The 14,389-nt window shown below is 37.2% G+C and overlaps 1 protein-coding gene across 4 annotated transcripts in view; it reads right to left on the bottom strand.

Annotated features, from left to right (window-relative positions):
- Positions 1-674: 674 nt before the first annotated feature.
- The window catches only part of ARID4A (AT-rich interaction domain 4A), a 49,931-nt gene continuing 36,216 nt past the window's right edge, over positions 675-14,389 (bottom strand). The window contains exons 14-24 of one of the 4 annotated variants that reach the window (XM_082485982.1): positions 14,106-14,334; positions 10,893-11,143; positions 8,889-9,086; positions 7,558-7,642; positions 7,236-7,368; positions 6,897-6,959; positions 4,839-5,969; positions 4,533-4,637; positions 3,331-3,546; positions 2,963-3,109; positions 675-2,481 (exon numbers count right to left, since the gene is read on the bottom strand). In XM_082485982.1, coding sequence (XP_082342108.1) covers positions 2,378-2,481; positions 2,963-3,109; positions 3,331-3,546; positions 4,533-4,637; positions 4,839-5,969; positions 6,897-6,959; positions 7,236-7,368; positions 7,558-7,642; positions 8,889-9,086; positions 10,893-11,143; positions 14,106-14,334 — 2,662 coding nt within the window. In that variant the 3' untranslated portion in view covers positions 675-2,377. Of the gene's footprint in view, positions 2,482-2,962; positions 3,110-3,330; positions 3,547-4,532; positions 4,638-4,838; positions 5,970-6,896; positions 6,960-7,166; positions 7,369-7,557; positions 7,643-8,888; positions 9,087-10,892; positions 11,144-14,105; positions 14,335-14,389 lie in introns of all 4 variants that reach the window. The other 3 variants (XM_082485980.1, XM_082485983.1, XM_082485981.1) reach the window with 3 other exon arrangements.

The raw sequence follows: 14,389 nt of genomic DNA, 5'->3' as shown, positions 1-14,389 counted from the left end.
TGGCAGAGAGTCATCCACCTTTTCTTGCAGGTTTAGTTTTCTGCCAGAACCACGATGTTAGTTGTTACTGGGGGGCTGTGGGAGGTGTGAGTGGCTGTGTGTCTGTCTGTCTGTCTGATGAGTACTAGTGCAAGGTAAGCATGTGGAAAGAGGAAGTGAGGAAGCAAGTTCTCTAGCAACCATCTGTTAGAATGGATTTCCATGTTTCATGGAACCATACCTTCAGTCTTCCACGCAATATTTTAAACATTCCTAAGAGATAAGGAGAAGTAGTCAGTGTATGCTCTGTGAACATCTGTCCTGATGTACAGACAGTTAAGAGCTCATCCATCCTCTGTGCACTCTGAGTATGTGTATATGGCAGTGTAAGATCTCACAGAGTTTGTAGACAGAGGTTAGATATCTGCTTAAGATATAATAAATCCTATTATTTCACAAATTTAAAATTTACTTCTGCAAATATTAAACATGGAAGATAATCTGAGAAAATGTGACCCATGTTATTTCCTTTTAAATGAGTATTGCTTTTTATTCATAGCTATTATAAGATTAACAGTAAAAGTTAGCTCTGAAAAAAAAGTCTTTACAATGATTTATGGAGATAAATTTTCCTATTTAGGTAAATCCAGACATTTACAAGAACAATCACTTAAATAAAAATAGAATATAAAGCCTATGTTTAAAACATGGCCTTTATTAATGCTGTCTAGTGAGCTCCATATTTATCTTACATTGAAATAGTTCTGCTTTGCTTAAGAAAAGACAGAAAAAGTGCATTTACAAGAGTACTTTTTAATTTTCTGTGAAAATGGAAGGAATTGGAATCACAAGTTGACAAATGTTGTAAAATGAAATTTCAAGAAACATCAATTTTAGTAATGCTACGCCATCACTAGTGTTTCGTTCTTTCTGCCGTGTAAACCAGAATATCCTGATATACAGTCTAGAGCATCTATGTTATTACTCTACAGCATATTAAACACAGAAAAAGGGGTTAAGAACCCCTTTCAATGTACAAACATGAATAAAAAAATTGATAAAAAAATCACTTTTATACATAATGTATATGCAAACTGTTTTAAATACATGGTTTTGGAAGAGTTATTTACAAACTGTATCTGTCTGTGGGACAATCCACAGACAAAGCATACACAGTTGCTTTACTTTATTGTTGCATCTCAACTTTGGGAGATATAAATTCATTCGGCAGTATAGCAAACATAAGAACTTGTGACAAAGTATCTTAAGGGCAACCCAATAAATTTTGTTCCTCAAAACAATGTAAGTACTAGGACTGCCAAAGTTTCCAAATAAAGTCATAGTTTAATCCAGATGCCCGCTTACAGATCTATGGTGTGGAGGATACGTAGACAGACCCATCTGAAATGCAGGCATGGCTACTGGATAAAACCTCCGTAAGAGCCATAACTGGTAAGTATCTTTTATTGAAAGAGTGAACTAACCTAGAGTTGTTTTTTTTTTCCAATTTTATTAATATTTTAAAAAATACATAAAAATACAACATCCAATGTCTGAATAAATATATTTAACAAGTTGCAAGATACCTTATTTTACACAAAAATTTCAGCTTTAGAAATCTTGTTAAATAACTTCATTGTTGTTATATATTTCATTTTTCGTCTTTTTGTAACAAAATAAAAACTCTGAAATTACATAGAAAAAAGACAAAATATTTTTGTCAAGGGATAAGATAGTCCACTGAAAACCTATTCACAATTCCACTGTAAACATTAATAAACATTAAAATATTTGCATAATTGTGTGCTCAAAAATCCTATAAAAAGTGGAAGACTTATTACAACTGTAGTTTTCAGTCAACTACACTTCCTTTCACAATTTATTTTGTCCCATTTACACCTTTAAAACTGGGCACATTGCTGAACACGTACTTTGGCAGTTCTGTATAGCAAGTGCTTCCACAAAGAGGAACTACTCACCAAGAGTTAACGTACAGCTCGGTGAAAGTGCAGCAGTTACTCAATTCTTTTTGATAATACTCTGATGTCTGCCTGATGCACTTGCTTTTCTAAGATCTCCCTAGAACACCTGAATGCTTCATTGGACATAACTTTTCAAATTTGATAAGTGCCCTTTCTCTGCATTAATAAAAACAAAACAAAAACAAACACAATGACGAGCATGTCACATTGTGCCTACAAACCTTCAGTTACCAACGAGCTTAATTTCTCTCAACGGTAAATTAAACAAAAGAGGAGGGGAGAAGGGGTACAGTCCAGCAGTGGAAGTGTGTACAGAATATACTTGGCAATGTCAAACCAGTTGAGTGCTTTCTGTGGTTGAACTTCAGGATTTATGTCCATGGCAGCAAGTTGCTGGCAAGCCAGAGAAATGTGTATCACCTGCACTCTACAGCAAGGACGTTTTGTGGAGGAGAAGATGATGATGGACTCATTCCAGTGTCTGATGAAGCAGATGACATGGATGCTCCTGTATGGGACACTAAATACACAGAACAACAGATCAGTATCAGATCATCAAAGCACATGTCAGAATGAAGGTTTCCTTGGTTATCAGGTTGTTTAAAAGACCACAAGGAAGTGGCACAGTCACAGAAAACCAGTATGGATTTTTTGTCAATTGCTTTCACATAAACTGGATAAATAACCTTACCCTTTCTGCATCACAGACCAGTTGAAAAGCTAAATCAGATGACACTTTTACTGTGATTGAAAACTCATAGACCCAGCTTGCACTAGGAAGTCCAAGTTTGTAATACACAGTTGTAAAACAGTGAATGTTTTTGTTAGGTTCAAGTTCTGAAAAGCCACCAATATTCTTTCTAAATACGTATACATACAAGCAGGATAAACAGACAACACTTTTTCAAAAACACTGTCCATTAAACTCAAGTTGCTTTGAGTTACATATTTTCAAGAAAATTAACTTGTCATGGGAAGCATAAAGCAAATCTGAAAATTACCTTCTCTGTCTTTCTTTTTTAATCGTTTTCTTCTCCTGTCTATGGTTGCTACTTCTGACTTCAAGGACATGTAGTATTTTCGTATTTCCTGTAGCTTTTCTTGTAAGAAGGAGATCCTTTCAGTGCTGTTCATATTGTCTAGTTCATCTTAAAAATGGGAAGAAAAGAAAAAATAGCTTCAGCTAGGGGATTTTAAACAAATGAATGCAATTCTTAAGAGTATACAAGATGCAGCATGAATAACACACTTCCATAACTATGCTGTAAGAGGCCTATACCTAATTTAGAATCCCCAAATTTGCATATTTTTCTTTCAGAACAAGTTTTCTTGTGAATTCTCTCTATCAAGTCACTTAAAGAATTCTTACTGAGCTGAAAACTCCATTTGTATACTCTAGGTGAAGCATTCTGGTGGTGGTGTTTCTCTCTGTGTTTATCCTTCTCTCCATCTTTGATGTGAGGTGAAATCACTCTTGCAGGTGATCGAGAAATCTTCTGTGGTTTGGATGCGTTTATGTGTTTTACAGGAGTACATTTACTCGAACTGTCCAGGACAGGAAGGTCTTCACTGTCACTGCTTTGTCCTGCGGTAAGAGAAATGTATTTGGACTTAAAAAAACCCCCAAGCCACCACCTTGACATTTTTAAAATTTTAGTTATAGTCAGAAAAAAATGATTAAGAAAAAACTGCTCCTTCTTGCTCAGAAGATCCCAGAATGCACATAAGGAAAAACCGTACCAGATTCAATGTATAACCTTATCAGACACAACATGCACTGAGCTCTCAAGTGTACTGATTGGTAATGCAGGAGAAGTCCAGGGCTGACTAAGCTGTTAGTTAAAAAGCGATAGTCAAATTTCTTTTACAGAAGCAATAAAGCAGCTTATTAAAATAAGAGAAGATAGCTTATCAGTTCTCTAATAAAGTCATATATTTTGGGGTTCTAATATAAAGCAGACACTAACATCTTTCTTAAAGATTAAAACTGTATTAATATAGGTAGGTAGCACCAGAGAAGTTGTGGAAGCTCCATCCCTGGAGGTGTTCCAAGGCCATGCTGGATTTCTATAGCAAGTTAAAAAATAGTCACGTACTCAAGGTAAAAAACACACAAGATTCCTTTTGCTGAAAAGTTATTCTTTAGCATCAAACATTTTTTCTCTGCTTCATAAATGCACTTTCTCCCCCTCGATGAGAAACACCTGTTGTAAGACTTTACAGGAGATGTTTCTATTCTGAACAAATTCCCCTCCCCAAAATTCATAACCAACCCAATATATACAAATCAGCATAATATTAAATACTGAGTTACTGCTAATATACACAGTTACTACAAGTTTTTCCTAACAAAGTAATTAGAAATAGCCAAGAGATTTCCCAGTAACACCGCTATCACACATCTGGTAAGTTCTTTCCAGTTAACAGCCAATAATCATGGTGACTAATAATGAAAAACCCTGACAAGGAAGTCCCATCCATCAGAAATGATGGGTAATAGTGAGAACAGTGGGCTCTTATACATGTTTATAGGACAGCATAACCTTCAGCCTCTCCTTCCCAGGAATTTACCTGTTCCATTCTTTTCATTTTTGGCTGCAGCACTTGTTCGCTTTGGAGTACGCTTTTGTTTTTTTGCCAGTGTTCCACTACTGCTATCACTGGGTCTTTTTTGACCTAAATGAGAAGGAAAAAAAAAAAAAAAAAATGGATGCCTCAAATATTTCTGCTACTAACAAGCTTTTTTTTGTAAGCAGCAAAGGAATTTAAAAAACAGAAGACAAAACAAACCAGCAATTTTTAGCACAGCAACACAAGGCTTAAGATGACTTCAGAAATCATTACAGCACAGAATGACTTCTCACAGGAAGCGCTCACCTTTCTCTCCCATCTCTCTCTCTTGCACTGCTATACTACAATTGCTTGATGTAGTACTGGCTTCAAATCCATTAGCAGACTCGCTTTCACAGAGACCTTCTTGAGACTCCTCTGCCACGCTGTCCACTTCAATAGTCATGTCACTTTCACTCTTGATACTGCGTGATTCATCCTGACTAAGAGTAAGAGGTGAGGCCACTGAAAAGCTCGACTGGATGACAGGGGGTAAGGCAGATGGATTTGAATTTGAAGCATTAGGGTCTGGCTTTTCTGATACTGTGTCTTCACTGCTGCTCTTCTCCTTTTCATCCAAGTCATCCAAGTCTACTTCATGGCAGAGCAAAGTTTCAGGACCAATCTGAGGCATTGCATCATCCTCATCTTTTAAGGGAACATTCTCATTTTCTTCAGGTGGACGTTCAAAGTTCTCATTCCTCAGCTCCTGACCATGCTGAACCGATTCTGCCACCAGGGATGGCATTTCCTCATTTTCAGTTCTGAGGGACTCTTCAGCATTCAGCCCTCTACATTCCTCTGCTCCAGTACATTCATTGGTCCTCTCTTCAGATACTATATTTGGCACTTCCATCTCACTCTCTCGTCGATTTCTCTTCTCAGGCGAGGCCTGTTCCAAAGTTTTCCTTTTCAAAAGCTTCTTATCTTTTGTAGAAGGTTCTGTTTCACTTTCAGTAGTGCTGGAAATTTCTTTACAGTCCAAAGATGACAGGTCTGATCTTTCCGGTTCTGTTCGAGATTCATTTGCCACCTCTTCTTGGCTTCCTGCTGAAATCTTTGCATTCTCCAAAGAAGGATCTTTTGTCTTGCTCCTTCTTCCTTTTCCTTTAGGTGATTTTTCAGCCTCTCTTTTGATTTCTTCTATTTGTTCTGTTTTATTTCCGAAAACTTGAACAATTTGTTCACTTTCTTCAACTTCCAGTTTCAGTGTTTCTAATGGCTGTACTTGAGTCCTGTCATTTTCTTTGAATGCATGAGGAATCTTTGGGTTTTCTTCATCTAGCTTCTCATCATGTAGTTTTTCAATTTTTTCCAGTTCTGAAGTTTCTGGAGAAAATTCTTCATTCAAAATCTTTTCAGATGATTCATCTGCTTCACTGTCAGATGAGCCAGAGTCTGCAAAAAATTTTTAAAAAAAGAACGAAACAGCACCCTAAATCATCAATTTCAGCGCAATTTCTTTTTCAACCACACAAAAACTTTTTTTTCAGTGATCTATGGTATTAACATCAGTTTACAGGAAACAATTTCAAACTTAAAAATTGTGCGTTACTCAACATGCTTATTACAGTTCTTATTTTTTCTCAAAAATTTTGAGAAACTACAATAGTAGTAGTACTTACACTATTTCCCAAATAAGCCATTATAAACAAATTACAGTTTATAGTAGCAAAAATACTTTTAAAGATCCCCATAATCTACCTGGGCATAATACTGCCCCCACCTGAAATTACAAAACCAAAAACCTCTTCCCCTCCATGCACTCCCAAACAGAAAAAAAAAAAAACCAAACCCTTCCTCACCACAATATGGACATTTCATTGCTAAATTATTGTACGAATCACACACCATAAACAGAGCAAGCATTGTTACATTACCAGAAGATTATTCAGGGACCTGTACTAAAAGGAGACAGTGATTTCACTTCAGTTCTTGTTCACAGAGACTTAGAAATACCAAAAATATTGCTGTCATTTGTATATAATTAACAGCTCTGCTGGATGATGTAGTACTGAGGTTGAGGACTTAATTACCAGAATGAAGACTATCATTATACCCCTAGATTGGGTATGTTCAAGATGAGGACTGAAAGGCTCTGGCTAAGAATATGGAATGACTTGCACAGTCATCTCCATGCCATAGCTCTTCTGTGAGCAAACTGTCCTCCTCGGCAGTGTCAGCTCAACTACTTCCTCAATAAAATCCACAGGGAGAAAAAAAAAAAAAAAAAAAAGGATGTAGTGAAAAACAAAAATCAAACCTCTTTTCAAAAAGGTACTAAAAAAAACCCTCAGAAGCATACACAGGACTGAGATCACTCACCGTTTGATCCTCTATCAGAATCAAACATTCCTGAGCTACGTCTCGTCTGCCTGCGAGGTGTGGCTAAAATCAAAATTGAAAGTATTAATTTTTATATAGTAAAATCTGCACCAGAAAAAAAGATTTGTTAAATTGCTTGTTCACTGACTGATTAAAGTAGGACTTTGAAGCTGCTGACAGCACTGTGTTCGTTGAAGTCATATTAATGCACCGCATTACATCACTGTTTACATGCACTTCCATGCCAGAACACGAGTGCACCAGATGTACCTTCTGTTCCATTTGGTAATGGTGAGGAATCTGACAAGTTGTTCCGTGCACTTCTGGCTCCTGATTTACCTTCGCTATTAGGCGTTTTGGATAAACTGCAAGATGTGTTTGATGGAAGAGTAGATTTCAGAGGGGGTCGCCCACGCTTTGATTTTTGTTTCTCCTCATCCTTCTTCTCATCCTTTTCACCGTCTTCTTTATTCTGAGGGGAAAACAATGAATTTTTATTAACATGTTTCACTGCTGATTGTCAAACCTTTTCTCCTTTTACTTTATGCTCCTATTAAAAAACTAGACTGGGGACTGGGTAACTTACTTTTTTTTCTTAAATAAGGAACACTGATAGTCATTAAATATTGTGCTACAAGAAACTTATTGAAATAACCATTACTTTTGTTTTTTTCTTCTGTTTTCTCTTTGGTCCTCCTTTGTCCACAGGCCAGATAATGCGATCAGCTTTCACCCATTCATCGTATCTAAAAGTAAATAACAACTTACTGTTATTAGTGCATATAAAGAAGTTGCTTGCAGTATGAGGATTAAAGACTGAGTTACAGAAAATATTTATTAGTGAGAGGTAGGAAAGCAGAGATATATTACAAACACATGCGGTATCTGACATGAGAAAGATGAATTACATTTCTAGCCCATAAAAAAATAATGGAATGGGAGAATGGAGGTGCAAATTTCCCTGTCTCTTACTAGCAAAGCATTGGAACTCAGGGGACTGAGTCAGCTATAAAGTCTGTCAATTATTTCACATCATACACAAACGGCAGTTTTCACCACACCATGCTTCAATAGTAAAATATACTTTTTTTATTTTAAGGAAAAATGTTTAAATTATAGAAACAAACTGGATAAGATTCTGAAAAGTACAAATACACTACTAGTGCTTCTCAAAGTCTCCTGAGTTATTAGTAAGGTAAAGGAACACATGTAAGTATTGGGGGGATCCCCCCCTAAAATTTATGTTGCCACATAAAGAAATTTGCTTAGTTTATTTAGAAATGTATGAATTTGGGACAGCTCAAATTATATACTAGAAGCATTCTATTTTTAGAAATGATGAATATCGTGTCTACATAACACAATGCTTTTAAGAACAACAACAAACCCATTTCTACAGCAGTATTGAATATTAAGCAATTGAATATTAAGCATGGCTGCCAAGAGAAGCATTTGATGATTTTTTTTTTCTGTAGTTCTTTGTTGTTTAACCATCTCTTACCCTCTTTACACGCAACAACTGTTCTTTATAATCACAGTTATCATTCATTACAAGAATAAATTTTGTTGCCAAAATTTCAGTGCTTGATATACTTAAGTGTAGATGTCTTCACCATTATCAATGAAAAAAGTTTAAATAAAAATAAACAATAAATTCAATAAAAAAAGTTTAATAGTGCTAACATTAGCTGACATAATAAATTACAGGGATACTCCTTTGAGGAGTGAGGATTACTTACTTTAAGCTGGATGAAAACATACAAGTAAGTATATTCTGAGATGTCAATGCAATAGTGTCAAGCCATGAATAGAATTACTAACATTGAGAAGTGTAAGAGTCAGATCCTATTATCATGTTGATAATTCAATTTGGAGCCAAGTCACCAATCGTCTTTCTCTCCCCCCCCCCCCCCCCCCCCTTAAAATCAAAAATTCTTCTGCAAATAACCCTTTTAACAAACAAATAAGTGACAGGCAATTTGTTATCCTCACCTTACATTCCAACCATAGTAATGAACTAAATATAAAACTTCTCCATCATCAATTTCTGTGCTTTTAATACTAGCTTCATAAATTTTTTGAGTCTTTCCACGTCCATATTTTACTTTCACTTTGGTTCCAGTCAGGCAGGGTTCTGCATCCTCCTCATCCTCTTCACCTTCTGATTCTCCTTTGTTCTCAATTTCCTCCCTGCAGTAAAGTGTATTTAAAATACCCACTAATTAGTGAAAAATCAAAGTTTTAACATTTAACTAGTGTAGCCAAGCTACTGCAAAAGAAAAATACTGCAAGAAAAAATTTTCTCATTTTCTGCATCCCGCACTGCCTCTAGCTTGGACACAGCTTTTTTAAATCAAGAACAGGACTTAGAGAGAATAGGGTAATATCCAGAAAAATTATATTTTAAATACCATTTATTAGGTGTACAACTACCTCAAAGCTTAAACATTATTTTTTAATGAATATGTTGATAATGCAAAAGGAGGAATAAGTTAATTCGGTGTCTGACTCCTAACAGACTTGACTTTGACACACTATTTAAAGAACATAATTATTTCTCTACGGTTTGCTTAATAGCTAGAGTTTACTAATAGTGCACAAAAGTTTGAATCGCCATCACAGTGAACCTCTTATGGATACAAACACTAATCCTTTGAAAAAAGTTGATTACAAACCAAGATTAAAAGTGACTACACAGCTCTTATTAGTTATATTTAATATTTAAACATTCTACTTAAATATATTTTCAAGAATCACAATCTAAGCTATTTTTATCTATACTTCCCTCGCCATGTCAGGGTGAATTCAGCATAATGTAAAAGTTAAATTACAAAGTCACCAAGAAAGAAAATACTGAAGATGACCATGGGTTTACTTTTAATTAAATATATGTGGCAGCCTTCAGTGAAAGATGAACTATCTTGTTACAGCAAACAAAGAGGACAAGCACCATCAACACCACTTAAATAAAACTCTTTGATGCCTTAGTCATCTGACATACCTCTGCAACCTGCTGCACACCCACACTGTACATTCATTTGAGGCATATCTACACTGCAAGTATATTTTTTTTTTTTGGACTGCACAGTGACACTTTCTTTAAAGTAACTGTGTGTTTTTCCCATTCCTCAAAGCTCTTTAGAAGACAATATGCAATACCACCCCTATCAGGCTTTATTCAGTATCAACTTGCGTCCACACCACTTAGCCACATGGGCAAGAAAAACTAGGGAGTAAAGCCATCTTATACAGGCAAGACACTGCCCTTGACCACAGCCTAAGTTAGCTAAGAAAAGGTCTACTCTGGTAATAAATTAGTCACCTGCTTACAACTTGTTTGTAACCAGGACTATAAATCCAATTCAACTCATCAAGCTTAGTCTCTGGATGCTATTTCCCCCTCTGCCCTTCCACATCTCTCCACCCCCCCCCTCTTCAAACTACCTCTAGTTTTCATTGCAACTCCCTCTTTCATTCTCATTTGCTTTATTAGCTGATCCCTTTCCTGCCCACAATACATCAAGTAACAATAAAACCAAGCAAGCTGTAAGTTCATCAGCCATCACTAAGCACTTAAACTAAAGCATGGGAGAAGAGGGGCTCTCTTTTCCATTTCTATTTCAACTGCCCAGAACAACCTGCCGAAACAGTTGCTAACCATCCATACAGCACCTGGCATAGTCATAGCCTGGTCTACTTGGTATCTGTACATGCTAGCGTGATAAAACACCAACACAACCTTGACAAGACTTTCAAGAAAATGGAAGTGAAAAATACTGTCTGGCATCTGTCAGAAAAAGATGCTTCCATGAAGTACAGCAGACTCTACAAGCTTGAAATAAAATTTTCCCCTCCCTGTCTGGCTGAGTGAATTAGGGCCCCGATGTCCACATTTGAGATAGTAAGATTTCCAACTCTGTGTATATTCCTGCTTGGAGTATAGCTCAGTTGTGACACAGACATACTCATAAGAAGGCAATACAAGTTAAAATTTACCTTTCCCTCTGCCTCTCTTCCTCTTCATCTGACTCTTTATCAGAATCCTCCTGTTTTTTAATTTTTTTCTCTTTTTGCTTTGGTGTACTTTTTCTCCCTAGTGGAGTTTCATTTTCTTTCTTTTCTGCATTCTCAGGTGTTTCCTCTATGTCTTTGTTTTCTTTGTTACTGTCTTTTAATTTTTCTTGTGTTTTATCCTCTTCACTATCTTTTTTAGCGGGGGTTGCATCACGGGTAAGTCTTCTTCGTCCCTAGAACAGAAATAAGATTGGTTTAATGACTCTTGTCAATTATTCTCTGTATAACCTCTCAAAATCTCAGCTAAAAGTGAAATGTACTATTGCTGTACAGAAGAAAGGCTAGAGATAACACCAAAAAGCAAATTATTCTAAAATCTTAATATAATGGTTTAGAGTCTTGTTATTGAGGAAAAAAGCAAAATAAAGCCATTCTGCTTGGTTTAGAATAAAGAGAACGAGCTTCTGATTAACTTCTGGAGGATTTCAGGACCTTTGTCTGGACATGTAAGGTCCTGACAGAAACGGCCAAAACGCCTTGCTCAAGTACAGCAATAGCATTAATTGAAGTGCTTGTATAGGACTACTAAGAGAAGGCATCTTCCTTTCAGCATCTTCAATCCTGATAGTCATCTGTTGATTTCACAGAACAGAAATTTGTCAGCTTTAGAAAAATTGTAAGTATCACATTTTTAAAAGGTACTTTTAGTAGCCCAACAATTGCTGTCTGGGACTATCTGCAACTGGTTTTGGGGGATCTAGTATGGGTTTATAATTTTACTATTAAAAGTCTCTTGACATTGGTCATTGCTTTGTAATTAGAACATTTAAAATACATTATGAATGCAAGACTAATTATCTGGAGGCTATCCAAAGATGACAGTAATGAATGCATTATATTAATTAAAATTCACAGTAGTATAATGGTAAATACATTGGAAAAAGATAATCATTCACAAATAGATAGCTGGTAACTGGATTAATAAAGTAATAAAAGACATGACCAAATAATACTTAGTTATTAACAAATTAATATAGGCAGCCAATTACAAAAAAAGACAAAAAATTCTTCCATTTCTTTATCCTCCCACCATTTTTCCTCTAAAAACAAAAAATAAACAAATTAACAACAAACTAATGTCACGCCTGGGAGTTCATTAGGGCTGATACAGCTTGGAAAATACACTTGAAGTTAGATAGAAATATAATACATAATACAAATCTAAACTTATGTTTACACTATGTCTTCCAATCTATTAGTTTAAAGGCCATATACTTGCTTAAAAAGCCAGTTTGCAAGAAGTACTTTAACAGAATTACATTTTACTTGAACAGAATCCTTACAACTTGAACAAGTAGCAATTCCTTGTCCTTCAGTAATCATTCTCTATTAAGGAACACTAGATGTCCTTTTAACAGAATTAACAGGAGTGCTACAGTCTTATATTAAAATACCTTAAAAGTATTCTTGTATTCTCTATCATGTTCAGTATCCACTAGCTAATGGGTCACTGGGTGTTATCTATGTAACTAATACAACCCTCATCTCTACAGCATTCAAAGACAAAAGACAAAACATGTCTTCCTCCCTCTACTTTTGTCTACATACTGTAAAATTGCAGTATTTCTTTTATTAAAAGGAGATAACATGATAAAAATAAACTCAGAGAAATGGGTCTTCCTTTGATTCTTAAAGCTGCAGCAGTTCCTTGATATGACATGGATTTGACAAATGGACCACTTGGTGGATAAAGAACTGGCTGGACGGTTGCACTCAAAGAGTTGCGGTCAACGGCTCGATGTCCAAGTGGAGAGCAGTGACGAGTGGCATTCCTCAGGGGTCGGTACTGGGACCTGTACTGTTCAACATCTTTGTCGGCGACATGGACAGTGGGGTTGAGTGCACCCTCAGCAAGTTTGCTGATGATACCAAGCTCTTTGGCGAGGTAGACACGCTGGAGGGGAGGGATGCCATCCAGAGGGACCTGGACAGGCTGCAGAGATGGGCCCAAGCTGACCTCATGCAGTTCAACAAGGCCAAGTGCAAGGTCTTACATCTGGGTCGGGGCAATCCCAAGCACAAATACAAGCTCGGCAGGGAATGGCTGGAGAGCAGCCCTGAGAAGGACCAGGGGGTGCTGATTGACGAGAAGCTCAACATGAGCCAGCAGTGTGCAATCGCAGCCCAGAAGGCCAACCGTATCCTGGGCTGCATCAAAAGTGTGGCCAGCAGGTCAAAGGAGGTGATTCTGCCCCTCTACTCCACTCTTGTGAGACCCCACGGGGAGTACTGCATACAGCTCTGGAGTCCCCAGCATAAGAAGGACACGGACCTGCTGGAGCGTGTCCAGAGGACAGCCACGAGGATGATCCGAGGGCTAAAACACCTCTCCTGTGAGGAGAGGCTGAGAGAGTTGGGGCTGTTCAGCCTGGAGAAGAGAAGGCTCCGGGGAGATCTTATTGCGGCCTTCCAGTACCTAAAAGGGGCCTACAGGAGAGCTGGGGAAGGACTTTTTACTAGGGCATATAGCGATAGAACAAGGGGGAATGGCTTTAAACTGGAAGAAGGCAGGTTCAGATTGAACATTAGGAAGAAGTTTTTCACTTTGAGGGTGGTAAGGCACTGGAATGGGTTGCCCAGAGAAGTCATTGAGGCCCCATCCCTGGAGGTGTTCAAGGCCAGGCTGGATGTAGCCTTTTGCAACCTGCTCTAGTGAGATGTGTCCCTGCCTATGGCAGGGGGGTTGGAACTCGATGATCTTCAAGGTCCTTTCCAACCTAAGCCATTCTATGATTCTATGATATTCCTGCTTCTTTCCAGAAAGCTCCAGACTCCACGTGCCTGTGGAAATTCTCACCCACAACCAATACTGTTCTGATGAGTTTCGCTGTTCTGATGATACACAGCTCTCAAGCCACGACTGAATCAAAACCCATCTGATATTCAACACAGCCTGAAAAAACCCCACAGATGGTTTAGAATACAAAGAAATAATCAAAACTGATTCTATTCACAGGTAGAACATAATCAACAGTTAACACCAACTCTGTGTTCCCAGAACCCTGTCCTATGCTTGTACAAGGACGCTAATTCAAATGTACAGTCACTCTATAAAGGAAAACTCATTATGTAAACTATTCACTATACAAAGGGGTTTTGTTAAGTACTAAATAGAAATCAGTTCAAACCACTTACTCTTGGGGATCTTAGTTCTATTTCCTCTTTTTCACTTTCACTGCTGGAATAATTTTCTTCTGCTTCTTTTTTAACTTCTGTTGGGGGCATTTTTTGTTCCTCTTTTACACTTTCCTCCATTGGTTCCATGTGTCTCTGTATGTCTTCTACCACTTTTGGTTCATTGTGATGGATGGTCCTAAACTGAATGTTTGCAGAACGGCAGTACTCTTCAAAACCATAAAGATACCTATAGATATAAATAAAGTTTAATTTATATTTCACGTTTTATTTTCTGCTTACTG

The sequence above is a fragment of the Vanellus vanellus genome, assembly GCF_965231255.1.
Source record: "Vanellus vanellus genome assembly, chromosome: 6".
In the NCBI taxonomy this organism is placed as follows: Eukaryota; Metazoa; Chordata; class Aves; order Charadriiformes; family Charadriidae; genus Vanellus; species Vanellus vanellus.
Note: the sequence above shows the minus strand (reverse complement) of the source record. Positions and strands in the feature narration are given on the sequence as shown.